General features: G+C 42.3%; 1 protein-coding gene across 5 annotated transcripts; it reads left to right on the forward strand.

Annotated features, from left to right (window-relative positions):
* Positions 1 to 27938, forward strand: ZFYVE1 (zinc finger FYVE-type containing 1). 5 transcript variants are annotated; one of them, XR_006019498.1, is made up of 14 exons: positions 1 to 397; positions 1000 to 1222; positions 1359 to 1895; positions 15040 to 15544; positions 18508 to 18722; positions 20762 to 20868; positions 21678 to 21786; positions 22367 to 22464; positions 22563 to 22680; positions 23021 to 23191; positions 23970 to 24272; positions 24379 to 24556; positions 24638 to 24751; positions 25810 to 26042. XR_006019498.1 is itself a non-coding variant. In XM_042048436.1 (13 exons), the coding sequence occupies exons 3-13, from the start codon at positions 1398 to 1400 to the stop codon at positions 26040 to 26042; spliced, it is 2349 nt and encodes a 782-aa protein (XP_041904370.1). In that variant the 5' UTR covers positions 2 to 397; positions 1000 to 1222; positions 1359 to 1397; the 3' UTR covers positions 26043 to 27938. The 5 variants fall into 5 exon arrangements, 3 of the variants coding, with proteins under 3 accessions (XP_041904370.1, XP_041904371.1, XP_041904372.1); XR_006019497.1 differs by having other exon boundaries at positions 23970 to 24556; XM_042048436.1 differs by lacking the exon at positions 24379 to 24556 and having other exon boundaries at positions 2 to 397; positions 23970 to 24150; positions 25810 to 27938.

The following is a 27938-nucleotide window of genomic DNA, read 5'->3' on the forward strand; positions in this document are numbered from 1 at the left end:
TCCCCGCGATCAGCTGATCCCGGCTGACAACGAGGGGAGCGGGCGGAGGGGGCGCGGGTCCTGGCCGGCCCTGCCTTACTCAGTTCCCCCGGGCGCCCCGACTGCATGGTCGGCCCCTGGGGGAGGAGAACCGGGACACCCCCCCCAGGCGCGGAGGGGACCGGGGGGAGGAGGAAGCCGCGGCCGGGTCCCGAGTCCTTAGTCACCGGCTGCCGGCGGGAGGAAGGGGAAGAAAGGTGGCCGCCGGTTTGTAAACAATAGCCTGGCTAGCGGCGCCCCGTGCCGCGCCGCCTTTGTTCCCGACCCCGCCGCGGCTCCCGCCCGCTGCCGCCGCTCGGCGGGAGGAACCCGGGGGCTTCCCCCTTCCCGGCCGGCGCAGCGGCGGGCACAGCCCCAGGTAGGTGCGGGCGCGGGGGGAGGCGCCGGCCGGCACCGCCGTTACGTAACCGCGGGCGGGTCGCGGGGTCCGCCTGCAGCCCCCGCGGGCGGCCGAGCCACAAGTGCGGCTGCTGCGGGGCAGCGCCCGCCCGGGGCCGCGGGACTGGCGGGGAGAGGGGGTGCCGAGGGTCATCCTGGAGCGAGAGGGTCTCAGCGCTGGCTGGGAGCAGGGGAGGCGGCCCGGAGGCAGCGGTCGAAACAAAGGCGGCGGCGGGGTGCGCAGGCTGCCCTCAGCGGGCGCTGGTCTTGGGGCTCTGCTCTGGCAACTTGGGGTGCAGAGGGAGAGGGAAAAAACCCGTCGTCTGTCAGCCTGACCGCGGTAGCGATCGTCTTCCAGTGTTATTAGAAGGAGCGTACAAAGAGAGCGGATTTTTGTTTATCTGGCGAAGCACATCAGGAAATTCCCAGCAAATAAATATTGTGAACTCTCTGAAGGAGGAGCTTAGCTGTGGAGTGAAAGCAGAGAATTTTCTAGTCTTGACACGGTCCTTTTGTGTGTGTGTGTGTACATGTATATGCACTTGTGCGTTTCTGATGCCTTTTTTGTCTCTGTGTCACCAGCTGTCTCCGTTCTCATCTTCAGGGAAATACTTGCTGTATCTGCTGAAGTACAGCAGGCTGGGTTTTTTTTCTCATCACTGAAAGTACATTAAACAGCTAAAGAGAGAAAGAATGTATACCAGCATTTGGGTATAATAGTACATGAAACCAGCCATGTTGTCTAAGTTTATTTTGGAGAAAGAAAACTTCATTAGCACTTAACAGCACTCTTCTTGTGAGGCAGGTCAGTGTATGAATCTTACAGAAACATATATTAATTATTTTAAATCAAGTACAGACAGCATTCCTCTTGTGTTTCTTTCTGTTGTGAAAATACTAAATTTACAACTGACTTCTATACACTTCATTGTTTGAAACAGAAACAGGAAGGAAAAACATTGCTTTAAAGAAATCTGAAGATGAGTGCCCATACGCAAACTGTGGAGAAAGGACAGAACACAACACTCCTGTGCCAGGAAAGCTACGTTTGCAGTGGGACAGATGAAGCAATCTTTGAGTGTGATGAGTGCAGAAGCCTACAGTGCCAGCGTTGTGAAGAAGAGCTGCATCAGCCAGAAAGGTTGCGGAATCATGAACGGACCCGTATAAGACCCGGCCACGTCCCGTACTGTGACTCCTGCAAAGGTGCCAATGGGAACATAATGCATGCCAGTATGACGGGCTCAAGGCAGATAGCAGCAGTGAGGTGCCAGGTGTGCAAAATCAACCTCTGTGTGGAGTGTCAGAAGAGAACACATGCTGGGGGGAACAGAAGGAAGCACCCTGTCACTGTGTACCATGCCGGCAAAGCCCAAGAACAGGAAGAGGAGGAGGGGATGGATGAGGAGACCAAGAGAAGGAAGATGACAGAGAAGGTTGTGAGTTTCCTCTTGGTCGATGAAACTGAGGAGATTCAGGTAAGAACTGTTGTGGTTTGTTGTGAGCCAGCAAGGTTCCTGAACAAAATTGAATACATTGTATTGCAGTAGGTATCCTGCAAATGGGAGTGCTGGCAGACAGTTTCCTGCTGTATGACTAGGAGAGGGTATTTGACTGTACCAAATAGTGCTAATGCAAGACTACAGCCCATTGCTACCATTTAGCATGAGTAAATCCATCTGGTTTTTAGGAGTAGGACAAAATAGAAATAAGTGTCCAAAGTGTTCCATCCAAGTCCTGCAGACACCATGGTTAAGCTATATTGCTTGTCACAAATATTTTTAGATGTTAGCCTTTTGGTGAAAGAGGGGGAATTGCCACTGGGGTAGGCCTGCTTATAAAAATGACAGGAACTAGTTGACAAGAATAGCCTCTCAGGAGGCCCTATTTTAGAAAGTCTAGCATTCAAGATATGCAGTTATAGAACTCTTCTGTTGGCCCTTACATTTGGTAAGCACTGTACAAGGCAAAATGTGTGAAAGCCACATAGCATATTAATTACACAACTAAAAATTGAACTTTGTTTTTTGACTTCTAGTTTGCATCCTTGCTGTTAAACCTTGTTCGGGAGACTGAAAGAAAATTTGTAGTCACCTTGAGACTCAGTATCTGGTTGCTCTAATTTATCATACTCATGCTACCATCATTAAAAATAATTGTGGTGATATTTTTATTTTTGATAGTTATTTGTATCCATGATAGTAACAGTCAACGTGCCTGTCATGCATCACAAGAAAATGTGACTTAAGTATCTCATATCTATTCTATACTATAGAAGTGTGTGTACATACGTATATGTGTATGTACACAGTAATTAAACTGTAATATAGGATAGTCTCAAAATGCTTGGGTCATATTTTTGTCAATTCAGGTGTACTGATTGCTAAAGTCTCATGGCTTTTGAAGGAGAAAGGGAGGAAAGGATGACAGTCCTTATGGTGCACTGACATAGAGAGCACACTATGCAGGACAGCAGTGACTGTAAACTGAGTGCTTGAGTTTCAGGTGTTGTAGCAGTCCTAAGGTTGTATGCCTTCAAGCTCTAAGCACACACTCATTTCCTTGTAGTGTGTGACAGATGCAGCTATTACTTTAAGATACAGACTTTTCAATAATCCTTTACCTACTAGAGCAGGCTCTGAAATGCCTTGGAATAGGGCTGTCCTGGAAAGCTGCTCACGAACTGTGTCTGTGTGTGGTTGTACTGGTTTAAGTTATATTTATACTCATGAATCTGTAAGCCTTATTGAGGTAGACCTTTGGCTGCCTCCTGCAAGCCAAGTGCATTTGCTATTTAAATGTCATGGGCCATAAAGCCAACTTCCTTATTGAGGCAGCAGTGGTCCTTTATCAGATCATAGCAAATTGGTCAGAACAGGGTTGGGTTGAAAAAGCTCTCCAAAAATGATCTTATTTCACTATCAAGATGTTGAATCAGAGTTCTTCCATCTGGAGTGGTATTCTCTCTCTCACAGCTGAATATATATGTGACATCTCACAGCCAGTGTCAAAGCAGTCTGAGAGATTTCAATTAAATTATTTTCTGGCAGCTGGAATTTAAAGAGTGCTTGCTATTATAGTGATAATTCTGCTAGTGGACATGAGGACCTTTATTTCGAAAGGCCTGTTAGATGCCACAGAGGATGTCTTCAGAGCTAAGTAGTCATCTTCTGCTCTTGTTAATACTGAGGAGCCTATTTTGCTTTAGGAAAGTGATCATCAGCTTTTTATTTTGTGCTTTTCATTGCTTGAGAAGTAATCATTAGAATATTCTTTATTTAAACCAACTTTTTGTCCAAAAATGCCAAAAACTTGAAATATGGAGGTGCAGAGTTTGAGGGTGTGTGGCTTTTTAAGCTTGAGCAGACAGGATAAGAATTTAACGGAATTATCTAGTTCAGCTATCTTTAACTGTTTAATGACCTTTGGAACTTGAAAATTGTTGCATTAGTTGGGAAATAAGAGGACACTGCTGATTTCCTATCAATGGTAGATTCTGCCATAGCAATGTTAAAAGCTACAAAATTACAAATGTTAAAAGCTACACCTCCCCCCCCCCCCCATTCCCCCCGCAGTTAGGTGGAACTACTTATGCTGCTGAACAGGAGATGATGGATCGAGGCAATCACTGATGTATATTTATTTACAAACATCTAACTTGAAAGTGGATCAATGAGATGGGGACACAGGGCCAAAAGATTTGGTTTTTAGTTTCTTTTGGAACCTGGAGTTGTTAACCTCAAGTGGTTATGTTTCATCTCACTGTTCCTGTTGGCTTCTTGGAAGTGGTAGCTCTAAAACTGAAGAACATTTATAGTATGTAAGCAAATGACTGATCTCGTTCTAGATCCAGAAGCAATGTGGATTAATCCCTAAGGAGCTGTGCCTGAGCAAATTGGTTCAGGGGAGAGGTGGAAATTCTCAGTTTGGGCTCAGCACTACACAGATACAGCTGTGATAATTCTGAGATCTGCATAATTGTCTTTGTGCCGTGTTGCACAGATGTGCTGGCCTGCTCAAAGCTTTTTGTGCTTTGCAGGCATAACCATAAGCTCAGAAAGCTGAGGACTTCTTGTGCTTGTTCAAATCCACATAGACAGAAAAGGTCCCATTTTAAACCACTGCTTGTTTGTAGAAAATTGATGGTAGCTGAAGTTTGTATCTGTGAAATACAAGCTTCTCTGTGATGCTCATCATAACAGCACTATATCTGAGCACCTCAAAAAGAGATTGGCTATCTCACGTTAAAAAATGTCCTTAAAGGGTAAATCCAAGTTTGCACTGCAAGTCTGTGGATGAACAGAGAGGGAGGTTGTTCCTCATGGAGTCCAGCCCCAGCTGTCTCACACCACACAGTGCAACGCTGTGCATCTCTTGTGAGTTAGTCCCCAGGCATCTTGACCTACATGATGAATTTTTTTTTTTGTTTTTCCAGGACTTGTTGCATCTCATAAGACCTTACTGACTTCTATCAGTAAACAAACCTTGACTATTTTACAAACTAGCATCACCTGCAGTTTAAACCCCATTCTAGGCTCTCTTTCTCAAGCTCTGTTATGCAGTTTCTCTTTACACAGTATTAAACTTTTGGCCTTATCTATTGGATATCTAAAGCTGAGGCTTCCATCAAATTGTTCTTGATAACTGCAGCATCTGTTTGTTAATTGGCTCCTACATAGTCTATCTTCCTTGCTCATCTGAGAATGATATTGTGGGGATTACTTCCTCAGTAAATCACTGTGGTCTTGTCACTGCACTCTTTACATCTTCCACATCTCCTCTTTGCCTTGTTAGACTCAAACTGTGTGCCTTCTCTTTTTATATGTGTAAGTCCCTCAACTGAATCTCCTGATCTGCTCTGCTGAAATGTCAGCTTTCCTTTCTTACTTCTAACTTCCTGGATTCTCAAAGAGGCATCATTGTGTTGTCACTAGTGCTGCCCCTTGCACACAGGAGGCACTTCCCATAAGAAGTCACAGAATCAATTAATTGGGTTTTTTTAACTGGTATTTGTGTATCTATTAAGAAAAACACAGTGAAATACAACAATAAAAACATGACTCAGGTTGTGATACTTGTTTCAAATCCTGAGGCTGTCTTACCGTCCTATGAACTTTTCAACTCACCTGGATCTGTCTTTGTATCTTGTACTTATATTTATGCAGTTTCTGGAACAGTTTCCATTTTTGCTTTGTCTTTATGATGCATGCTTGCAAAAGAGCTCTTTAGCATAAAGCAGAGTTATGCATCTGTTGTACAATGAGCTTTATTACTACTTCTGAGGCGGGGCTGAACGCTTCACAATGCATAACAACAGCTTGGTATTTTTATCTTGGGGAACAGATGTTGGGAGTTCTTACAAGATCAGAACTTGGTTGTAGTGTCACTAATGGCTCCTATGATAACACTTTGTCCAAAGCCCTAATTAAGGACTTGGCACATATGCTTAATAGAAGTAGAAACAGTCTTTCATTGACTCCAGAAGATAGAGGACATACTTGGTTATTAATAATCTGCCTTAGAGTTCACTCATCTTTGACCAGAAACTAGCTCTGTCACAAGGCATTATCCAATCTGTGGGTTGCAAAGAAAAATAAAAGGTACTGACGTTGTATCCTGACTTACTAAGGAGACTAGAAGGGAAGAAAAATTTCCCTCTAGCTAGTCACAAAAATAATTTCCCCAGCTGTGTAATTTTATGAAGGAGAAGGAGCATACATTCATTGCTATGTCTCCCCTGAGATACCCATAAGAGCTCCCTTTCTTCAGTTTGCAGTGTCTTTTTGTTGTGCCATTAGATATCTCAACTTTCTAAGTATAGCCCCATTCCTTGAGGCTTTTTCTATTCCTTCTAGCAGGTCTAGACGCCTAAAGGAGTAAGGTCTTCCCCTCAGCAAATATGAACAGGATCTATGTACTGCTTTGCAATCAGTTAAGGTAATGCAAAAGGACCCATAGCCCTTATTTAAATGCAGACCATTTTGTACAATCATTAAATAAGCTGTTGCTAAGAGCATAATAATCTATGTGTCCTCCTCTATCCCCTCCTGTTAAAAAGTTACACTTACATATAGTGATAACTCTGCAGGGTTGCTAGCTGCTTTGCTTTTCTCACTCCTGCTGTAAACCCGATGGAAGTACTGTGATTTTTTCCTTATTATCTACTGATTTGAGCCTGGATGAAGTCTAGGGATGACAGAATGGAGTCTCTAGGAATGATTGTTCTTGTCAAGTATTCTTTGTCAGTTAATGGGAGCTAACATGTTCTCTTATGAAAGAAAGTCATGATCTCTTAAGTCTGATTGCTTGCGTTTGTCTAGCAAATAGTGCTAGTTCTTGTGACACTCTTGCTTGATTTGCTGTTGGGGGAATGTGCTTTTGGTAGTTTGTGGTTTTTTTGGGGGTTTTTTTGTGCTTTAGGGTAGCACAATCAGCTGTAAATTTCTGGGAAATGTAGTCCATATCCTGTAATGTAAGGAGTCACAGCTAGTATATTTGCCATGGATATAAAGGAGGAAGAAAAATGTTGAAGGATCTGAGTTTTCTAGGCTAATGTGATCTGTTGGATCAGGATGTGTAATTTCTGTCCCTTGGTACTGTTGATGTGCTATAGATGAGTTTTCCTCCCCTTTGTGCTTTAGAGAGGTTTTCTTGCCAAAGTATTTTTGGGAGTTTACTGTCCTACACTCTAGGAATTTTTCTCGTATTACTTTGTTATTTTTCAGTATTCCTCCCATCCCAGTCTGTTGTCAGTTCACCTACATTTAAGTGCACTGTTTTTCTGTCCTTGGAATAACATAGTAGAGAAACTACTTAGCAATTGCTGGTTAGGAGTGTTCCTTCTTCTGCTGGACATATATCAGTATTTTGAAGAGTATTTTTAGAAGGTAGGAGAGAGAGCCATCCATTTAACAAACACACAGATCCTTTGACAGTCTCAGGCTGACTCTTAGCTAATTTTTAACATAGCCACTTATAAATAGTGCTTTTCCCTGGAACCAGTCTTGCACCTTCTTCATGATGCAGTACTCTTGGGCATTAATTAAAGTCAAATATTTTGCTTCCTTCCTGTCTCTTTTGTCCATATGCTGACATGAGTGCAGGTGTGGAAAGAAGAGAGCATGTCACAGGTGAGAGAGCCTGGTAGCAGGCCACTCTGGAATTACCCACACTTTCATTCAAGAAATGAATGAAACTGAACTTAGTTTCCTGAACTTAGTTCTGTTTCTGAACTAAATAGTCTTGGGTGGGGGTAGATGGGGTGTTTTAGTGCTTCCCCTGCTGTACCCCTCTTTGCACTTTTCCAGTGAATCTTTTTGGTCTCTTGGATGCTGCCAGTAGGAATGGGATGTGAGTGCTTTGGGGTACATTCAAGAAAGAAAAATCAGCTGGCTGTCTTCTAGTCCTTCTTGTCCTTTCCATTGCCTCCACTTTCTCTTTTCTGCAGCAGTCACTGGGAGGCAGATGTCACTGCAGCACATGCTTTTGGCTTTTTTATCTGGGCTGTTAAACCTTTGCTGTAGGATCACATAAAGGCAGAAGATTGAGTCCTTTGGCCTGCCTGTCAAAACACCCTGGAATTGGGAAAATAACCAGAGTAATTGTTTTCTAGGAAGAATGCAACTGTTGTACAAGTAAATTTGTAAATGCCCCTCTTAGCAAGGACAGTGGTATAGGTAGTGTCCACAAAGGTAATCTAGTTACTCTTAGTATTTAGGAAGACAGCGTGAACTTGCTCCTTGACTTGCTGTCTTCTGGGCAAGTCTCTTCACGTGGATGTGGTCTCTGCTGCTATAGCCGTGACTTTGGGGTGTTAATTGGTAGTGCTGTGGCCAAATTAACATCTGCAGGAACTTGAAAGTTATTTAGGATACAAAATCATGATTTCTGCATCACTGTTTACTGTTCTCTTTTAGAGTTAGATGATACTATTACGTTAGTGTTTTTTTTCAGCAGCTGCATTTACTTCAAAGTCTTTACTACTTTTCAGTTTTCAGTTCTTGCAAAAATAGTTTTTCAGCAAGCTAACAGTTTAGTGGACTTCGTAGTCTTATTTCTGCTTTCAGAAATTTGATATAACTTAACTCACTTGTCTACAAGGTTAACTTGCTATTGATAATAGCAATATTTCAGTCAGTGTTCCCCCTTGGGTTAGGGAGAGTCCAGTCAAGTTGGATTACTTCCAATCACCTTAATTTTTTTCCACCGCTGTCTTAAAACGTTTGAAATAGGATCTCTTTGGGTAGGGTTGTTAAGCAGGATTTAACTCTTCTGTCTTTGCCTCTGAAAGAGTTCTGTAATAGATAGACATGGTGTAAGTCCTATTGAGACTCGTGCTGTTAAGCTCCATACAAACCCATGAAATATTGAACCTGAATTCCTATGCCAGAGCTGTAGAAAGGAACAGGATAATTTTGGTCTGAAAAACATACTCAGTTCAGGGACAGTATTGTCCATGGGTATGTACTGTGGCTAATAACAGATCTCAACAGAGCCCATAGGTGGTACTGCACTGGAGACAAATAAATAGGAAAAACCCCTTCAGGTTAGGAAACACCCCTGATACAAATGCTTTCATTTGCTTGAGCCAGGAGGAATAAGATCAAAACCAGCTGAAGCTGAGGAGCAATGTCAGAATCTAACCTTAGACATGTCTGTCCCCTCCTTTATTTTGCCCTCCCTGCATCTGGTGTCAGGTCCTTCAATTTTGTCTTGAGGCTTTGTAGAACTCCAGTCCTGAAAATACTGATGTCCACTGTCAGCTTGGCTGAAGGCTAGGAGATCACTGAGGACAATAATGATTAATGTATTTAAGTATTCTCTGGATCAATAACTTACTTCTGAGTGCCAGATTGTAACTACTGGTGTGACATACACAATTTTATAAACTAATCTGTTGACACAGCCCTTTGCAGAAACTTTCTCAGGCTGCTGTAAAACATTTGCGTAGTAACAAGTAACTCTTTAACCAATAGAATTAATGAAGTCTAATTTCTGAGATGTCTTCTTCTCATTATCCAGTGCTTGTCCACATTTTCTGTCTTCTGAGTAAGAAGCAGTATGTGTGCTGTCATGCACCAGCCAGCATGCTTACTGGCTAGCACGTATGGGTATGACTGCTCAGCTTACTGCTGTCTTGGAGGCTCCAGGGAGTAGACATGAGACATGCTCTTTCCTCAGTAAGGTTATTAGAGTCTTTCTTTTCTACTCTGTTGTCTATTTTCATCAAACTTTTAGGAAATTTATCTTTTAGAGGCTCTTATTTCTGTATCAAATTGGTGTAATTAGATTATGAATTTTAAGTTATATGTGGAAGACTTGAGTAACGGCATAAATTATATTTTCCATGGAAAGTCATGCAGAAGAAAAGGTATAGGAGACAACCTAAGGTAGAAAACTAGAGATGCTTGTACTTAAAAGTCAGCCTTGATTCTTCTTGAGCACCTGCTTATGATCAAAATCTTCTCTCTTGTTTGGAAGACTCTAAAAGTCAGAGGAAGTAATGACCTCCTGAGGTCACTTTCAACCTGTATTAGCCTAAGATCTTAGAGGAAACAAGGTTTGAATTACTGTGGTTTAGAGCCTGTCTCACAGCTCTGTTGATGTCACGTGTTTCACAGCAGAGTTTCTCTTCCTCAGAGGGAGCTATCTTTTTTGTCACTTGATAACAAGAAACACTTGTTATCAAGTGTTGATATCAACAAAAATTTCTTTTGGGGCAAAAGCAGGTAATTTCCAGTTGCATTTTTAGTAGCCTGTTGCACTTGAGTTGCGGGGGTAAGCCAGTTATGCTTCTTTGCATTCATGCATTGCCTTTTCAGGAGTGATTGTGAGGAGCCCTGCAGAGATGCGAATTTTGGTGGTGACACTGTGCTGTGGTAGAGCTTATTCTTCTCATATTAGTTTAACTGGCTGTGGTTAAAGGAAGAAATCTGCTTTATAGATTTCTCTCTTATTTTCAATGTACACTGAAATTGTGATTTAATGACCTAAAGGTAGGAGCTGGGGCTTTAGACATGCACCCAATCACTTTTTTCTGAATCTATCTCTGGATAAGAGCTCAGTTTTTCAGAGTTAAAACACAGATTTAGAAGCAGTGTTTTAAAGAACTGGTCTGCATTGGGCAGATCTGACAGATCTGTTCTGTTTCCTGGTTTAGGGATTGATGTGATACTCTGTCCTTAAGATCAATTACCTAATATTGTCTGTTTTGTTTTAGAAGTTCAGGACTGCTTAAAAGGCTGCAGATGTTCTTTTAGCTTGCTTTGTCATTTCTCCTTCTGATTTAAGGTGTTTGAATTCTTGTAAGCATTATCTTTTTAAAATATTTTCTGAACTGTGAGCAGCATTACTTGTATTGCCAGTGTTAAGAAATGCTTTAAGGTAAATATTTTTTTTTTTCCACTTGATTGCTTTGACTGCTTGTACTGATTTGTCTCAGATGTTTGTAATTTTATGCTGGTATACATTTGGATGTGCTGTTAGGAATCTTGTACCTTACATTTCCATTCGTTGAGAAGGGTGTTAAATTTATATCATTTTTATTGACTTAGTTGTTGTGTGTCAGAGGATACTGTCTTGTGCTGGTTGTCTAATCATAGACTCATTTAAATTGGAAAAGAACTTTGAGATCATCAAGTCCAACTGTTAACTCAGCACTGCCAAGTCAACCACTAAACTGTGTCCCTAAGCACCACACCTACATGTCTTTTAAATACCTTCAGGGATGGTAACTCCATCACTTCACTGGGCTGCCTGTTCCTATGCCTGATAACCCTTGACTCAGAAATTTAATTATTTATATGATGGTCTCTTTCTTAATTGCAGAAAATATATTTTTGTTATTAAATATACTCTTTAAAACCAGGTCAAGCAACGGGTAAGACTTCAAAACACAACAACAAAAGTACCAACATAAGTCAAAATGACAGTGTAAGACTAGCAAATGAAGACGCTCTGATGAATACTATGCCAAGCATTCTTGATTCTTGTTTTGAGCTATTGTGCGTTGTGGCACAGCTCTGGCTTTGTGCACCACTTCCATGAATATTAGCAACCCCTAAAGGATTCGTAAAGAGTCTTAAAAGGAGAAAACTCTGGTAAAAATGTCTGATTCTCTTAATGTGTTTGTTTTGCTGGAGGCAGATTTAAAGTTATATGAGTAACAGGTCATTTGAAACTCTGTTCTATTTTACAGATTTTTGTAACTTTTGTAGCTTTCTAACACTTTTTAAATAACATTGTTACCAAGAGGTTCATAGGTAGGAATGTAATTTTAGCCATTCCTAAGAAGAGTTCTCTTGTTTAGCAGTTCTTGTTTCATTTTAGGAGTTCTGTTTCTAAACAATTCTACTTAGGGGTCAGATTTAGAAAACTTATGTTAGGTACAATGGATTTCCAAGTATAGGTGATAAAGAGACTTCAGTTCCAAATGTGCTCCACCGCAGTATGTATACGTTTTTGTGCCTGCCTTATAGAAGACTTAGCTGTCAAGTTCTCTGTTTTTTCCCACTGAAGACCTTCACCTCCAGTTCAGCTGAACTTGGGTGAAGGGACTGCATGGGGAGCTGGATGACAGCTGCTAAGAGCAACCTAGTTAAAACTTTAAAAGAAAGCTAACCAGGATTCTAACATATGATGGAGTAAAAACTGTTCTTTGTAGAAGAGAGTCTCCTAAGAGCTATAACAAAAGTGTAAATGAGTCTCTGATACTAGAAATGGCAAAGTTAAGAAGGCGCTCAAGAGATACAACTCTTGTCTTGGGTTAGACATACAGTTTTCATTCTTAATTTGCATTGCTGTGCAACATAAGGAAGGTTTTGTATTTACCCTCTGCTGTGAATGTCAGAGATCTGGAACTCTTGGGCAATGCAGAAGTGGACATGGTATGGAAACATGAGTCCTTTGCACATGCAACAGAAGGTGGAACCATATCAATTTCTTTAGAGATGAGAAGCAAAACAAAGAAGTGGGGTTAGTACTTTGACATTTAATGCACCCACTCTGACTTCAAATGTCTTGAAGGAACTTGCTCAAGAGAAGTAAATTTGACTACTGATATGGGGATTGTTGCGGATGGTTCTTAGAGAGTATCATTCCTGTACTCAGCATTGGTTAATGTCTACTAGCGCACAAGAACAAGGAGCACCCTATGACTTACAGGCATATTCAGTTTCAAAGGGAAGGGCTTCTTTTGGTCATCTCGGCTTGTTTTTGGTTTTGTCGCTTCTCCCCCTACATGGAATTTGTTGTAAGGCTGTTTCAGGATCCAAAATTATGACTAGGTTCTAAAAAGGAGGATAGGTCTGCTGGTTCTCTACCAGCTATGAGCATCTAGGTGCAACCACTGCTCAGGAAGTTCTCGGTCATCTGACTTCTGAGCACTGGTAAAGTGTGCTAGGAAACATGTACTCATTTCATGTCTTAAGTTCTTCCTCATTCATTACCAAGTCCTGTGAGACAACATTGGACTAGCTAGACTTTGGTGTGTTCTTGTGCTCCTGGGTAACTTGCTTGTCTGAATCACTCCTGAGTTCTGTCCTGAAAGGACTGAAAGTTCTGTCTGCAAGAGCCTAGAAGGGGATAACTTAGAAGGGAGTGTCGTTTGTGTCTTCTGACATTACTGACTCAGCCCCTTCCACAAGCTCTCCCAAACTGCTACCAAAGTAATAACTACTGCTGGCTAAAATACCTTAGTCATTAGCTGTCCTGCCAATACTTTAGCAGCTGTTTGAAAACTGATATTTTTTTGTGTTGCCCAGGGAGTACATAACCATTGACTCTGGCAAAAAGGATCTGTCACCTTTTTAGTGAGAAGTTTGGGAGGTGGGAGTTAAAAACAAAATATTTTGAAGACATTATCATATTCCCTTTTGCTTATGTACACATAACATTTTCATATTGTCAAATCTGTGAATGTTTTTAGGAGCTATTCCGTGAACCAGTAACTTCCTTTCATCCACAGAGACATCTTGAGAGACACTAAGCAAAACTGCATCTATCATCTAAGCTACCTTCCTGATGATAAGCTAGTAATCACAGCTACCAAAAAAGCAGACCCTTTCTTGTGTATCTGTAACTTGAGTGTATCTTGATGTTCTCCCACAGACACCAGGAAAGATTCTGTTGAGATCATTTTGATGTCTCTTGTTTCCTGTTTTCTTCTACGCTATGAGGCTGACTTGAATAGTTTGAGTCTGTGAGAAGCTACTGCAAGCTCACAGCCCACAGGTTTTCTTTGTGAATGCTGTTCCCAACCACAATCTGGCACACTGGCTGATTTTTATTTTCCTTCAAAGTCTACATGCTGCTGATTGATTTGACCAAAACAAATGGGGCTGGCTGAGCCTTAAACTAATTTGCTGATCTAAAAATAAACTTGTTCAAAGAAACCATTTATTACCTCATTGCCTCTCTGGATCATAGCTTGTGAGATCTTCCAACTGTAGTTGCAGGAGGAGAATAGCTAAGAGCTTCCAGAAGTTAAGAGGCAGGTGAGAGGGGCTGGAAGCCCTGCTCCTTTCAGTTGATGGGGATTCCTTGAAAAGGGAATTGGGATGAAGGAAGTGAATTTAATCTTTCTCAAAAAGTCCTTCTGTCATATTCTTCCCCATCATATAATATATGAATAAAACCTGTTGGAAGATGAAAAAGCAAGGCCGAAACAAATGCATGAAGCGTGAAACCTGTGAAAGCCGTGAACATATTCTGCAACAAATCCAGGGCAGGCTCTTGTACAGAGCTCTAGCCCATTTCATTGCTACTTTATCTGCTCCTGTTACTCCAGTGTCTGAACAGAAAATGTGCTGTTCTTTAGCCTAGATAGCATGATGCTTGACACTTAAGCTGTAAAGCCAAAGAGAAGCTACCTGCACTACTTCTTGGTTTTGTATGTGTGTTCTTTTGTTTTATTTTTAAAATGAAAGTTTAATACAGTAAATTACAAAATGGATCATTGAGGTAGTTGTAGCACTTCTGTGAGAGCCAGTTTGACCTGCTTCAAGCACCTGACTTCAGTGCACAACTTTGCTGCTTCTTCTCTGCTCCCCCTTTCCAGCTGAAAGATTGATCAGCTGGAGAGCAGTGGGAATAGGACAGTCTGTGTCTGTGAGCCCCTGGCTGTGGATAGATGCAGCCCAAGTGCATGGCAGACATTCTTCTACCCAAACAGGTGCTCAGCCTCTGTGGATGAGTCAAGTTAAAGTGGCAAAAGCAATCCCCTCTTTCATGCTTGAATTTGGATGCTTGCCAGGAGACTGTTGCTACTGAGAAAGTCTGCTGTGCTCCAGGTAGCTGTTCTGTCAGACTTGGAAGTAGTGTTGTACCCCCTTCTCTGAAAGGACTGCCTCAGAGAATGGGGTGAGGTATTAGAGTTGACTAGACAAGTAATCACAGTGAGGCATCACTTCCAAAACAGCTACATGATGGAACAATATAAATCCATCAATATGTACATTTTACAAAACTGCATTCTAGTATTTTGTTTTGTACTTCTTGGTGCTTCAGAAACTTAATGATGAAATCTGAAGATTTCTAATCTTATGAATCCTGAAACAGCTGTGTTTTCGGTGTTGTCTACTCCAATTACATAGTTACAATATTTTTCTCTTTTTGTTTTGGAAGGTAAGAAATGAAGAAGACTTTATTAAGAAACTGGACTGCAGTCCTGATCAACATCTAAAGGTAGTGTCCATCTTTGGGAACACAGGGGATGGCAAGTCTCACACCCTTAACCACACTTTCTTCTATGGCCGGGAAGTCTTCAAGACATCTCCTGCCCAGGAGTCATGCACAGTTGGAGTCTGGGCAGCCTATGACCCTGTCCGCAAAGTGGTGGTAATCGATACAGAGGGTCTCCTGGGGGCCACTGTGAACCTGAGCCAGAGAACACGGCTGCTGCTGAAGGTCCTGGCCATCTCTGACCTTGTCATCTACCGTACTCGTGCTGACAGGCTCCACAATGACCTCTTCAAATTCCTCGGTGATGCCTCGGAGGCTTATTTAAAACACTTCACCAAGGAGCTGAAAGCTACCACAGCCCGCTGTGGCCTAGATGTTCCTCTGTCAACTTTGGGTCCAGGTGTCATCATCTTTCATGAGACTGTGTACACCAAGCTACTGGGCTCTGGTGAGTAGGCAATAAGAAACTGAATAACAATGTGCTAAACACTGTCTGTAAATTATCAGGTTGCATTGAATATTCAGCATTCTTTACTACCATGTAAAAACATGATTTGGGTTTTGCTCTCACTGGTTTCAGTCTGTGAACCAGGCTGTGGAACTAGAAGAGCATTCCCTTATGGTGATCTGACTATTCCAAATCAGCTAGAATAATCCTCTTAGCCAGCTGAACATCAGCACTGAATAGTCATGAGTTCTGCCAGCACAGAGGGCAGAACAGAGGAGGGTTTATCATACAAGTTCACAAGTATGGGTGATATGGCAGATGAAGGTGAAAACTGATGTGGTGAGTTGACCCTGGCTGGATGCCAGGCACCCACCAAAGCTGCTCTATCACTCCCCCCCACAAGTGGACAGGAGAGAGAAAATATAATGAAAGTTTCATCAGTTGAGATGAGGTCTGGGAGAGATCACTCATCAAATACCATCACGAGCAAAACTGGCTTGACTTGGGGATATTAATTGAATTTTTTTACTGATAAAATCAGAGCAGGGTAATGAGAAGTAAAATAAATCTTAGAAACACCTTTTTCTCATCCCTCTCTCCTTCACAGCTTTACCTCCTCCCCCACCAGCCACACAGGGAGACAGGGAATGGGGGTTGTGGTAGTTCATCACACGTTGTTCCTGCTGCTGCTCAGGGAGAGGAGTCCTTCCCCTGGTCTGGTATGGGGTCCCTCCCATGGGAGACACTTCTCCATGGACTTCTCCAACATGAATCTATCTCACGGGCAACAGTTCTCCATAAACTGCTGCAACATGGGTCACTCTTCCATGGGGTGCAGCCCTTCAGGCACAGCCTGCTCCAGCATGGGTCCCCTATGGGGTCACAAGTCCTACTAGGAAGCCTTCTCTTTGTGGGTCCGCAGGTCCCTACCAGGAAGCTGCTCTAGCACAGGCTTCCTACGGGTTCTCAGCCCTGTTTCAGACATCCATCTGTTCTGGTGTGGGCTCCTCCATGGGCTGCAGGGGGACAGCCTGCTTCACTTCACCATGGTCTACCGGGGAACCTCAGCTCCAGCACCTGGAACAACTCCTCCTCCTCCTCCTTCTCCACAGACCTTGGTGTTCCTCTCACGTATTCTCACACCCACTTTTCTCTGGCAACAATTACATCTGAACATCATTTTTTTTTTTACCTTCTTAAATATATTATCACAGAGGCATTACTATCATTCCTGATGGGCTCAGCCTTGACCAGTGGCACATCCATCCTGGAGCTGGCTGTCATTGGCTCTGCCAGACATGGGGGAAGCTTCCAGCAACATCGCACGGAAATCACCCCTGTAGCTCCCCCACTGCCAAAACCTGGCCATGCAAACCCAACACAACTGACATACCCTGGGATTTTGGCAGGGATATGTAGAATGCTGTTACAAAAAAAACCAAGATAAAATTCTGTGTAGAAGCTAGGAGGAGCAAGAATTATGACGTTGATGAACGTCACTCTACTTTTTTAAATTCTGTGAACCAAAATCATTCTGAGGCTTATGTGAGGTTGGGACTGAGGTTGTGGTGGCACGGAGCTGATGACTTGATTTGATGCTACGTTTCTCTGTGCAAGTATCTGATAAGACCAAAGGAGCAGACTTGCAGACTATTATTCCCACCACTTTCAGTGTTCTTCACAGTAGTTTTAACTTAGCTTATGTGATATTGGATTATTCATATTTAAATGGTGTATTTTATTTGTATATCTGAGTGAAATACACTGTCTTATGGAAGAGAATTGTTTTTATTTTGACTGTACAGTTTCTTCTCATTTTTTGTGTATTTCAAAAGGCGTGGTGAAACCTTTCTTGATTTGATCTGGTGTTTTGATAAGGAAGAGCCGTAATGAATTGGCCTGCAGTGGCTGAGGCTCAGTCCTGCTGTTTGTGAGCATCTAGGAGTCATCTCTTGTGTAATAAATACCTCAGCAGTCCTGCTGGCCCACATTCTCATTTTGGCTTCTCTAAACAGTGAGGTTTTAAACCAGTAGAAGAACTTGACGTTCTTTCTGGTTATTATCAGAGTAACTTCTTTATACCCTTTACCTTACCTGTAAGGCAGTTCCTTTTCTTATATGCCAATTTGCTGATTAGCAATTCAGCCTTTCATAAAGTTGTTGACATACACTGTTTCATCAGTTCAGCCTTTAGTGACTCATGAGGACACTTTGCACCTGTATGCAAAGTCAGGGTCATAAAAAAAATATATTTTTATGGTCACTTCTCATCACAATAGGAATAGGAAAGAAACCTCTTAGCATATGGATATGCAGAAAGCTGTAACCATCTGTCTCAATGGATAGTTGAGATAAGTGTGTTTATGTAGTTTTAGGACAGGGAAGATGGGGCCTGCCTTATTCTGAAATGTACAGCAGGTATTTGGAAGCAGGCAGGAGAATGTGGTTGGCGCTGTGGAGTCTGACCTGATGTGGCCAGTTCTGAAGTGCTTTGCCATGTAGAAGTTGTTGATAAAGGCTTGGTCTTCCTTGCTACAGGGCTGGCATGGAGAACAGGCAGCCCATGTAAGGTTCATGCCCTCCAGTTATCAGGTGCTAGGAATAGCTATACCAAGTTATGGTCTGGTGAGAAGAACTAACAAATGTGCTGATATTGTGTTTCCTTGTATTATGTCCTAATTTGCTCCTTAATCTGGATATCTGTGTTTCGAAATCTAGATGTGCCTGGTTTTACCTGAGAAACTTGGTCTTAGAATTTAAAGGTGTTTATCACAAAAGAGAGGCTGCTTTTGGAAAGTTTGTTTCTTTTCCTTGTCTTAAAATATAATGATAACTGCATTCCAGATGTATTAGAAGACTTAATTAAGAAAACTAGAACTATATTGCATATGAAAGTACTATGCAATAAAGTCCTGTTTTAAACAATCAGTTGTTTATGAACTTGCTGATACTCTTATATATAGATCATCCTTCGGAGGTTCCTGAGAAGCTCATTCAGGATCGGTTTCGGAAGCTAAGCTGTTTTCCTGAGGCTTTCAGCTCAATTCACTACAAGGGAACAAGGACATACAATCCTCCAACAGATTTCTCTGGGCTTAGGCGAGCTGTGGAGCAGCAGCTGGAGAACAATACTACTCGGTCACCTAGACAGCCCGGAGTTATCTACAAAGCACTGAAAGTAAGTGCAGAAGAGTTTGTCACAGTCTTTATTTGTACCACTGTTGCTAGTAACTCAGCTGCAGCTCATAACGGCAGAGCACCTGAGCCAGTGATGCAGACTTGTATGCAGGTCTTCCATGAAAGTGATAATTTTGTCTTAACAGCTGGGGAGGCTGGGTGGTTTTTTTTACTTTAAAACAAACACTTTGGTAAAGACCGTGGAAGGTCAAGAAAAGTTAAAGAGCCAAACTGAGCAAAATCACAAAACTGAGCTGGGAAGAAAAAAGTAACTGATGCTGTGAGTGACAAGCACTTAATGACAGTGATTTACAAAGAGAGACCTTAGAAGGTGTTTTTTATAAAATTCCTAAAGATGGCCTCAGCACAAGAGGAGAAAATGCAAGAGACTTGAAGGGAGTTAATAGCTGGCAAGACCTAGCACTGCACAGTGTAACCCAAGGGCTAGGAGGCAAAAAGGAGGAAGGAATTGTGCTGTAGCTAGGGATGGGATCAAGCCAAATGATGTATTACTTCAGAGTGAGTGATTTTCTCAGATGGTTCACTTTGCTAGGATGTCAGAGGGATTTTTGGGTCTTTAAATTTGCAGTCCTTCCTACAAGCTTCCACATACCACTACCTGATTAACAACATATTTTCTTTGGCCCAAAGAGCACAGCTGTCACTGGGGAGGGGCAGGCAGAGCTGGGGCATATCTGCAGAAGAAGGTAGTGTTAGCAGTCTTTTCTGGTGTTAGTCACAGCTGTTGGAACAGATAATTCTGGCTGCTCTGCATTAGTGGTAGCTGAAGCACAGAGGGAAGTGTCAGGTTGACATGTACTGTACACAATTCTTTGCATTAGGGAGCAGACAGGCAGCAAGAGGAAAACCAGTTGGAATCATTAATTTTAGTTTAATTTCTAGGACTTTATTGCAATAATCAAGTAACCTGGTTTCAGATATAGCTGCTGGTGTACTTAAATTCATGTCCAGTAGAGTGTTTGCTGTGTTCAGATCACTACTAACTACAAATTTCACTACTAACTTCTTTTGCTTCACTTGCTGAGGACACAAGACTTGCTAGAGATCTCCACTTCCTCTAACTTTTGAATTCATTGGCCAGTATCAGTCAAGCTTTCAGGAGAATGTAAAGCAAATTTCTTTGAAATTATGTGAAATAAAATGTTTAGAGGACTTATCTGAGGGAAGCTGTGTTGAAAGAGGTATACACATGTCTGTGTGTATGTGCAGTCAACCCTTGTTAAACAGCACAGATGCACCCACTCCACCCACCCCAACCCTTCGAGGGGAGAGGGAGGAAGAGAAAGGCAGGCAGCCACTATATTAACCTCAGCTGTAGGAAGAGTTTCAGCTAGATCTCATGCCTTCAGAGATCTCCATCAAGAAAAGCTGTAATCATTTGCTTTGTTCCAGTGCTTTTTTTTTTCTCCCTTAGCATAACACCTGAAAGAACGTAAAAAGTTAAATGTGCCAAGGCTAAGGACTGATTTAATCTGAGAATGGATGTTCCTAGGAAAGGGTACAAATCCCTTTGTCTCAGTTTTGCCATTTCACCAGAGAAGAGCAGTTGTTCTAGTGGCTGGAGGAAAGCTCAGGGCAGCACTTTCTGAGCCAAGGGGCAAAAAAATGTGTTCTCATGAACTATGAGAAATGATCCTCTGAGTTTCTTTTCAGAGGTTTTCAGAATGCAAAGCCCTTTTAGCAAGAACCCTGCTATTTTGAGCAGGGATTGGATCCACAGTGATCCAGGTGCAATCTTCTACCACCCATTTCTACTACAAACTTCAAAGTAGGGACAGGAGGACAGGAAAGCAGAGAAAAAGAGTATCTTACAAGTGTTCAGGTCACTTCCATACAAGTGCAAGATTGCCTTCTTGGTTGGTTTCCAATCCTTGTTTTGGTTTCCAGGCTAGTAAGACACTATTTGTTAGCTGTGTACTCTCTCTGCCTCTCCCTCCAGTAGAGGAACTCATGCTTTTTCTTGCAAAATATCTTCATTGCCCTTAATTCCTTTCCAGTTCATTCTTTTTTGTTTCATAGGCTCTAAGTGACCGGTTCAGTGGGGAGATCCCCGATGACCAGATGGCTCACAGCTCTTTCTTTCCAGATGAATATTTCACATGCTCCTCTGTGTGCCTCAGCTGTGGGTAAGTAGATGAGAAATGCTTCTCCATCCTTTTAGGGGATAGTGCTGCCTCAACCTGCAGCCACAGAACGTAAAGTTTCTGTGACATCTTGACACCTGATATCAGCTATCCTCAGCTAGTACTTCCAGGAAGAATTAGCTTGAAATCCAACTCTTATGTGAATTGGACAACCACTATTGCCACATCCCAGCTGGATGCATGGTTTTTGCCCACTCTGTTTTTGTGCATGGCTACAAACCTGTGCTGCCCATATATTTTCCCAAATGCAAGCAGGGCAGGAAGAAAGGAGTGTCTAAATAAATCCCCTGACGTTTCCTACCGTGTTTTTCTCTTGACATATTTATTGCCTAAACAGTATAAACAGTCCTAAAGCATACATCTTGGAGTGGGGCTGTATTCAGTGAGTAGGTCTAAGTGGAGTTCCATATTTGATTAGATCTTGGCTGGTAGCTCTCTGGAAAGAGCCCAAAGATTGAGCCTGGAAGGGCAGTAGATGGCAGTCAGTGCTCTGAATCTGGGAGCTGTATAGCAGCATGATGTTTTAGCTGGTTATGCTTCTTTTCTGATGCCGAGCATTTTCTGCAGTGAACTGTTGTGTGGTGCTGCTTTGTATGTGAAACAGTTGCTACAGTTCCTTCTGAAGAGCCTGCCTTTCAATAATAAATTATGTCATTGCCATATGTACAGTTGTGAAGATGGTTTGAGGGCCAACATCTATAAAAATACAAGATAGCAGTAAAAATGAAATCTTGCTGACATCTGTCCTGTGTCTAACAGCAGCAACTCATGGTTTGCTCTTGAATACTCAGGTGTGGCTGTAAGAAGAGCATGAACCATGCAAAGGAAGGAGTCCCTCATGAATCCAAAAGTCGATGCAGATATTCTCACCAGTATGATAACAGAGTCTACACTTGCAAGGTGAGTAGCGATACAAGGACAAGGTCTGAAGAATGATAAAGGAAAGGATGACCCAGTAAATGACAGGCATGTGCCTGTTTTAATCCTTTTTTTTTTTTTTTTTAATGTCAGAGGTGCTCATAGCCTTGACAAGAAAAATTGATCCTTATTTGACTTGTATGTTTGCTTGGAAAGTTCATCACCTCTGTGTGCTATGTGTCATTTTCTAGCTAAATTGTGAAGCTTGATGCTCTTAACCTGGGTAATGCTGACCTTTTATATATTTGACATGGTTACTGTTCTTACTTGCTTATGCCCAGTGCTTGGTATTAGCCAATGTTTCTGAAGGATGTCTGCAGGAGACAGGAAGATTTTTGGCTACCATCATGGTCTTTATTGATGTAGAAATACTTCCCTGATGTCCATCATTGATAGTGGGTTTGATTTTGCTTTGTTTTTAAATGAGTTCTGATGAGTGCTCCTTTGCTGTGGACCTCTGTATGCTAATTATATGCTTTACGTGGACAAACAGCAGCCAGATGTAGATTTGGATTCCCAAGAATGTGGGTTCAACCCACTACATTGAGTCTTTATGTTGTAGGCCTGTTATGAACGAGGGATGGAGGTCAGCGTGGTGCCAAAAACCTCTGCTTCCACAGATTCCCCTTGGCTGGGCCTTGCCAAGTATGCCTGGTCAGGGTGAGTACTGCAGCTGAGATCTCTCTGCTCTCTGTGGTCTCTGCACTGCCTGGTGCTTGGGACTTGCCAGAGAGGTAACCTGTCCTCCTCTTGTGCAGGTACGTGATCGAGTGCCCCAACTGCGGGGTGGTGTATCGCAGCCGGCAGTACTGGTTTGGCAACCAAGATCCTGTGAACACTGTAGTGAGGACAGAAATTGAGCATGTCTGGCCAGGGGTAAGTCTGCTTGCTGGATAGTCCTTGTGTATGTGTGCAGCCATGCACATGCTAATTTGGTTGTTCTGGACTTTGATGGAGAAAATAGATTGCCTTTCATTAAGCTGGTCCCTGCTGTTCGAAAGAGCCTTTGCAAGGGCCTTCAGACATCTTTTGGCTATCTTGAAATGGCTAAGTTGCCAACCTACTTCTGTCTTTCAAAGCAGGGCTGGTGAATCTTTTTCTCCTGCTTGCCCTTCAGTTTAACAGGAGCAATGGGTTGCAGAGCCATCTGCATCTTTAAAAAAAAAAAGGTGGTTTCCCTCTTTTTATTCTCAAATTAATATCTGTTTCATTCCAGACTGATGGATTCCTGAAAGACAACAACAATGCAGCCCAGCGTTTGTTGGATGGCATGAATTTCATGGCTCAATCAGTATCTGAACTTAGCCTAGGACCCACAAAAGCTGTGACCTCCTGGTTGACAGACCAGATTGCCCCATCTTACTGGAGACCCAACTCTCAGATTCTGGTAAATAGCAGCTGCTACAGAGAAAGGCTTTGCAAAACGAAAACCCCTTTTCCTTACTCTTTAAGTAATACAGTACTTTGCAGATTCCAAATGCTTCTTCTTTTACTGCAGCAATCCCAACTCCTACAACTTTGAGAAAACTGAAGTGCTTTCTCCTCTTCCCATTCTTGACTTAGCCAGAGAAAGTATGAACAGAGACTTGGCCCAGCCCTGATAAAGAGACTGTTTCTCCCTGCTCTTTGTGAGCTACTCTCCCTGCAATATCAGAGAAAATCTTGGCTTGCATGAACTTGTTTTTTAAAGCAAAGAACCAACATCTTAAATATGGCTACTGCAGTTGATAGTACTATTTTTATGGGTGCAGAGATTAAACTCTGGTTTCATACCAGATACAAAAAGCTGGCCCAAACAGTTAGTTCAACTAGGAAAGGATTCCTTGTGTCTTGCCGGAAACAGATTCTTCTTCAATGAAAACTGCCTTCTGAATTCTTACCCCACACAAAGGTCAAATGTCCATCATTCAGTCCTGTGTGATGTGCCTGTGTTTGTGATTGTGAACGAAGGAATCATAGCAATATATTGGCTTAACCACTGTACACCTACCATTCTGAATCACTTCCCTGGGGTAAAGTTGTGGGGCTGATAGCACCCAAGTCTTGTGTGTAACTGCATTTTTCACAATTTCAGTCTGAGACTTGCCACGCTGGGCTTCTGCTCTCTATTTTTCACTTAAGGAAGATCAAACTAACAGTTCTTCTTTCTGTGTTGTTCTGATTAGAGCTGTAAGAAGTGCAACACACCTTTCAAAGATAACGACACAAAGCATCACTGCCGGGCCTGTGGAGAGGGCTTCTGTGATGGCTGTTCTTCCAAGACCCGTCCAGTGCCTGAGCGAGGCTGGGGACCAGCACCAGTGCGCGTGTGTGATAACTGCTATGACAACAGGGGCATCCAGTTAGGTAATCTTGAGTTGATTGTGACAGAACTATCCCTGGGAAATAGCCTGAAGTCTTTGTCCCTGATTTCTGGATCACAACCATTCCCAATGGGTGTAGACATGCTGGGCTTCCATAAAATTTTGGTAAGGAAGCTGAAGAGCTCAATACCTTTTGGAAAGATGACCCTACTAGATACCTGACCTGCTGACAAAATTATTTTCTAATTGTATCTTTATTTTGTTTTCCTAGCAACTGCTGATGGTCTGGTGCTAACATCAGAGAAGGGATGCTTATGTTACAGCAGACTATATATTTTGTCAATTATTGATAAAATGAACACCCTGCAATCCGAGATTGTGGATGGGGGACATAAAGGCTGAGGAGAGATTCCAACCTGCCTTTTGGGTTTGCTGCTGGTTTTGTTAATGTAAATTAACTGAAACTTTCAGTTACAGGCTGAAATGGTGGTGGACTTAGGTGTTGACCCCTTCACTCTTGTGTCATGCAGATGTGGCTGAGCTGCCTTCAGATGAGGAAGGGGGGACACTTATTGCCAGGAAGGTGGGGGAAGCTGTGCAAAACACACTTGGAGCGGTGGTGACAGCCATGGACATTCCCTTAGGTGAGTTCTGTTCTCTTCTGATGGATTTTTTTTGTCTAAACGCATTTTTGTTTTCAAAGAGCAAAACTTGTTACTAAACTTCAAGAGTTTGTGTCACAGGCTGGCACCTCTGCTATGATACTACTGTTGGTTGAGAGTTCTACAGCCCTCTGGACCTCTTCTGCTTGATGTTTCTTCTTGGTTTTCAGCATGTTGTTTTTGCAGATCACACTTTCTCTTTTCACCCTATTATGCAAAACTGCACCAAGCTGTGAGTAATTCACGCTCTCCTGATGCATTCACTGCAGTGACCTGCCATTTGGAGTTCCATAAAGATTGGCCAAATTAAGAAAGCATTTTATCAGGTTTGGTTTTCTTCCAGAGATGCTGAGTGCCTTTTAAGTGTATTCATGGATACTGCTGGCACTTGGTACTTCTGAGGGGAGGGCTGAGAATTTGAAGCTGTCCAGGTTGGTAATGATGGGGAGGTACTCAGTAGTGTGATCTTTAAGGGTGAGCTTAGTACAGGGAACCTCTGCTGCTCTTTCATGTGCTGGGTGGCAGTTCAGGTATGTCAGCAAACATTTCACATTTGAATTTTCTGTTGTTGGACGTGACTTCCTACTCATTGCGCACATTGCCTACAGCATGTCTGGCCATCACCTGTGCGGGTGTTTCTCTCCAACTCAATGAAAGGCAGAATAAATCCCTTTCTCAGTTCAGACAGTACATGGATTTCTGATTATTTGGTTTGGTGACTTGGTAGTTTTTTTGGCCACAGCTGAAACTAAAGGTAGGGAAAAGCAAGTGTCTTAACCTCTAGAAGAGTCTGAGTAAGGCAAGATGCCACTATTAAAGAGTTTACCTTTGAAAAGAGGCAGAATGTGGGAGAATGGTAGAATGCCCTAAATGGCTACTCGTTGCTTTGGATTCTGTCAGTAGGTCAGCTCTCCCTTAATGGCAGTGGTATGACTTGCAATGTGTGAGTGCCTCCACTGGAGAACATTCCTGACATGCTCACGTTCATGGATTATTTTGTTCTCCCTCTTTCTCATCCCCCCACTTCACTTCCTCCTTAGGTCTGGTAAAAGATGCTGCCCGACCTGCGTACTGGGTACCAGATCATGAAATCCTGCACTGCCACAATTGCCGGAAGGAATTCAGTATCAAACTTTCCAAACACCACTGTCGGGCCTGTGGCCAGGGATTCTGTGATGAGTGCTCACACGACCGCAGAGCGGTTCCCTCTCGTGGATGGGATCACCCAGTCCGAGTTTGCTTTAACTGCAATAAAAAGCCTGGTGACCTTTAACCCCAGGCTGCTCTCCAGATCTTCGCAATTCCTTATGTTCTCAGGGTTACAAATGAAAATATCTGGTCTCCCTTTCACCTTCTAACCTGTTGCAGCCAGAGTGCATGTTTCCAGTTTCTGGCCTCCTCTCATGTTATATCCATCTTGGAACACTGGGAATGAGCTTACATTCAGCCTCTAGGTTTTAATTTCAAATTAACTGGGAAAGGGAGGGAGCTCCCTTGTAAATGAGCAAACCAAAATCCCGTGTATTTTATTCCAGTAAAAAAAAAAAAAAAAAAAATATATATCTCAACTATGTATAATTTAGTATATTAAGAATATGGTTGAATAATGAAGCTTTGAGTATTCCTAGTTCAAATGATGGATGGTGTTGTTCCTTACTGTATTGGATCAGAATTATGGCCTTCTAATTCTTCTTTTGGAATGTCTTGCTGATCGTGATGTCCTGTGAGGAAGGTTTGGACTCTGTGCTGCCAGGAATCTCCAATGTTGATATGTGAATTACACCTGGTAATTCAACCAACTCTACATCTGGAGGTGCTGCCCTTCTGGCCATGGAAGATTAAACCTAGTTTAATTAGCAAGTTTGTTTGAACTGTGATATGAGCAATGGTCTTGCAGTGCAAGAGGTATCAAGTTAACACAGACTCCCTGGCAGAGACCGGTAGAGCTCTGAAAGGTAAAGCAAATCCTATGGCACGAGGCAAAGCATTCTGATTTTGCCATTTCAACTTCAATACCAGATCAAAAGGTAGCAGGGTCTTGCTCTCCCTGACAATATTTTCATGTACTCAGGTTTTCTTCAAGTTTCTCTGCAAGATCATTACAGTTAAAAGTTTTGTCCAGAGCAGAACAAAAGAACAAGTTTTGTAGGCAACTCTGAAATACGAAGTTTGAGTTGTTTGGGTTGTGATGACTTTCCTTTTCCCCCACTTTTTAAGTGATCCTGTAGTCTCTGAAGCCTCTGTGTTCTCAGATATGGTTGCATAGAAACTGCACAGATTTGACTTACTTTCTTCTAATAATATGAACTTACAAATCAACCTGGAAAATGGGAACCTTTCTTCTTTGCTCCTAGCAACTGGCACTCAGTGGACTTCATCCTTTTATGAAAGCACTGCAATGAATTCACTGATTTTATTATGAAAAGCACCACTTAACCTAACTTATATTGTCATGTACTGTGGATTTGTGGTTCCACTTAAAAGAAGTAAGAGACCATTGTGGATTAAACTGCCTAAAATTCTCCCTTCTTGGCTTACATAGACAAGAATTCTTTCACCACATGAGAGTTGCCTCCTCTTGGGGTGGCTGGAGTTTAATGCAGTGTCCTGGAACTGTGGTATTTTTTCCCAGCTTATTAAATGTGCTCTTGTGTAGATGAGTGCCCAACACCCTGTTTTAAGACTGTATTATTAAATTAACTGCTATAAAGAACTTTATCTTCTGAACAAGCGTACTGACTTTCCTTGTAACAAGCGGTTCTCACTTTGTCTCTGAAAGAACATGCTCACAAAGTGATTGTCCCTTCACAGCTACATCCAGTCTACACAAGGAAGTAGACTTAGAAGATGAGCCAGGACACCTTTGGTACTGGCCAAGTTTACTGCGGATGGTCTTATGTTTTTGTAAGCAAAAGCCTGCCATAAACTGACAGTTGTCCAAGTAAGGGCATGAGTAGGTAGAAATCCTCTCTTAAAAGACATTCTGTACATCTGGCATAATTCTGTGCTTCAAAGTATTCTTTATTTTTTTAATGGGTGAGCAGTGTGTTCTTGGTTTGTAGGCTGTGCCTTGTGTGCTGTTTATGCATGTAGCTTTACTACCATGTTAATGCACAAAGAGAAAGCAGCCATGACATTCCTTGTATAAAATCTTTGGCATCTGTTTCAA

The sequence above is a fragment of the Corvus kubaryi genome, unplaced genomic scaffold (genome assembly GCF_017639235.1).
Source record: "Corvus kubaryi isolate FWS band 111438036 unplaced genomic scaffold, C.kubaryi_AGA036_p1.0 66, whole genome shotgun sequence".
Taxonomy (NCBI): Eukaryota; Metazoa; Chordata; class Aves; order Passeriformes; family Corvidae; genus Corvus; species Corvus kubaryi.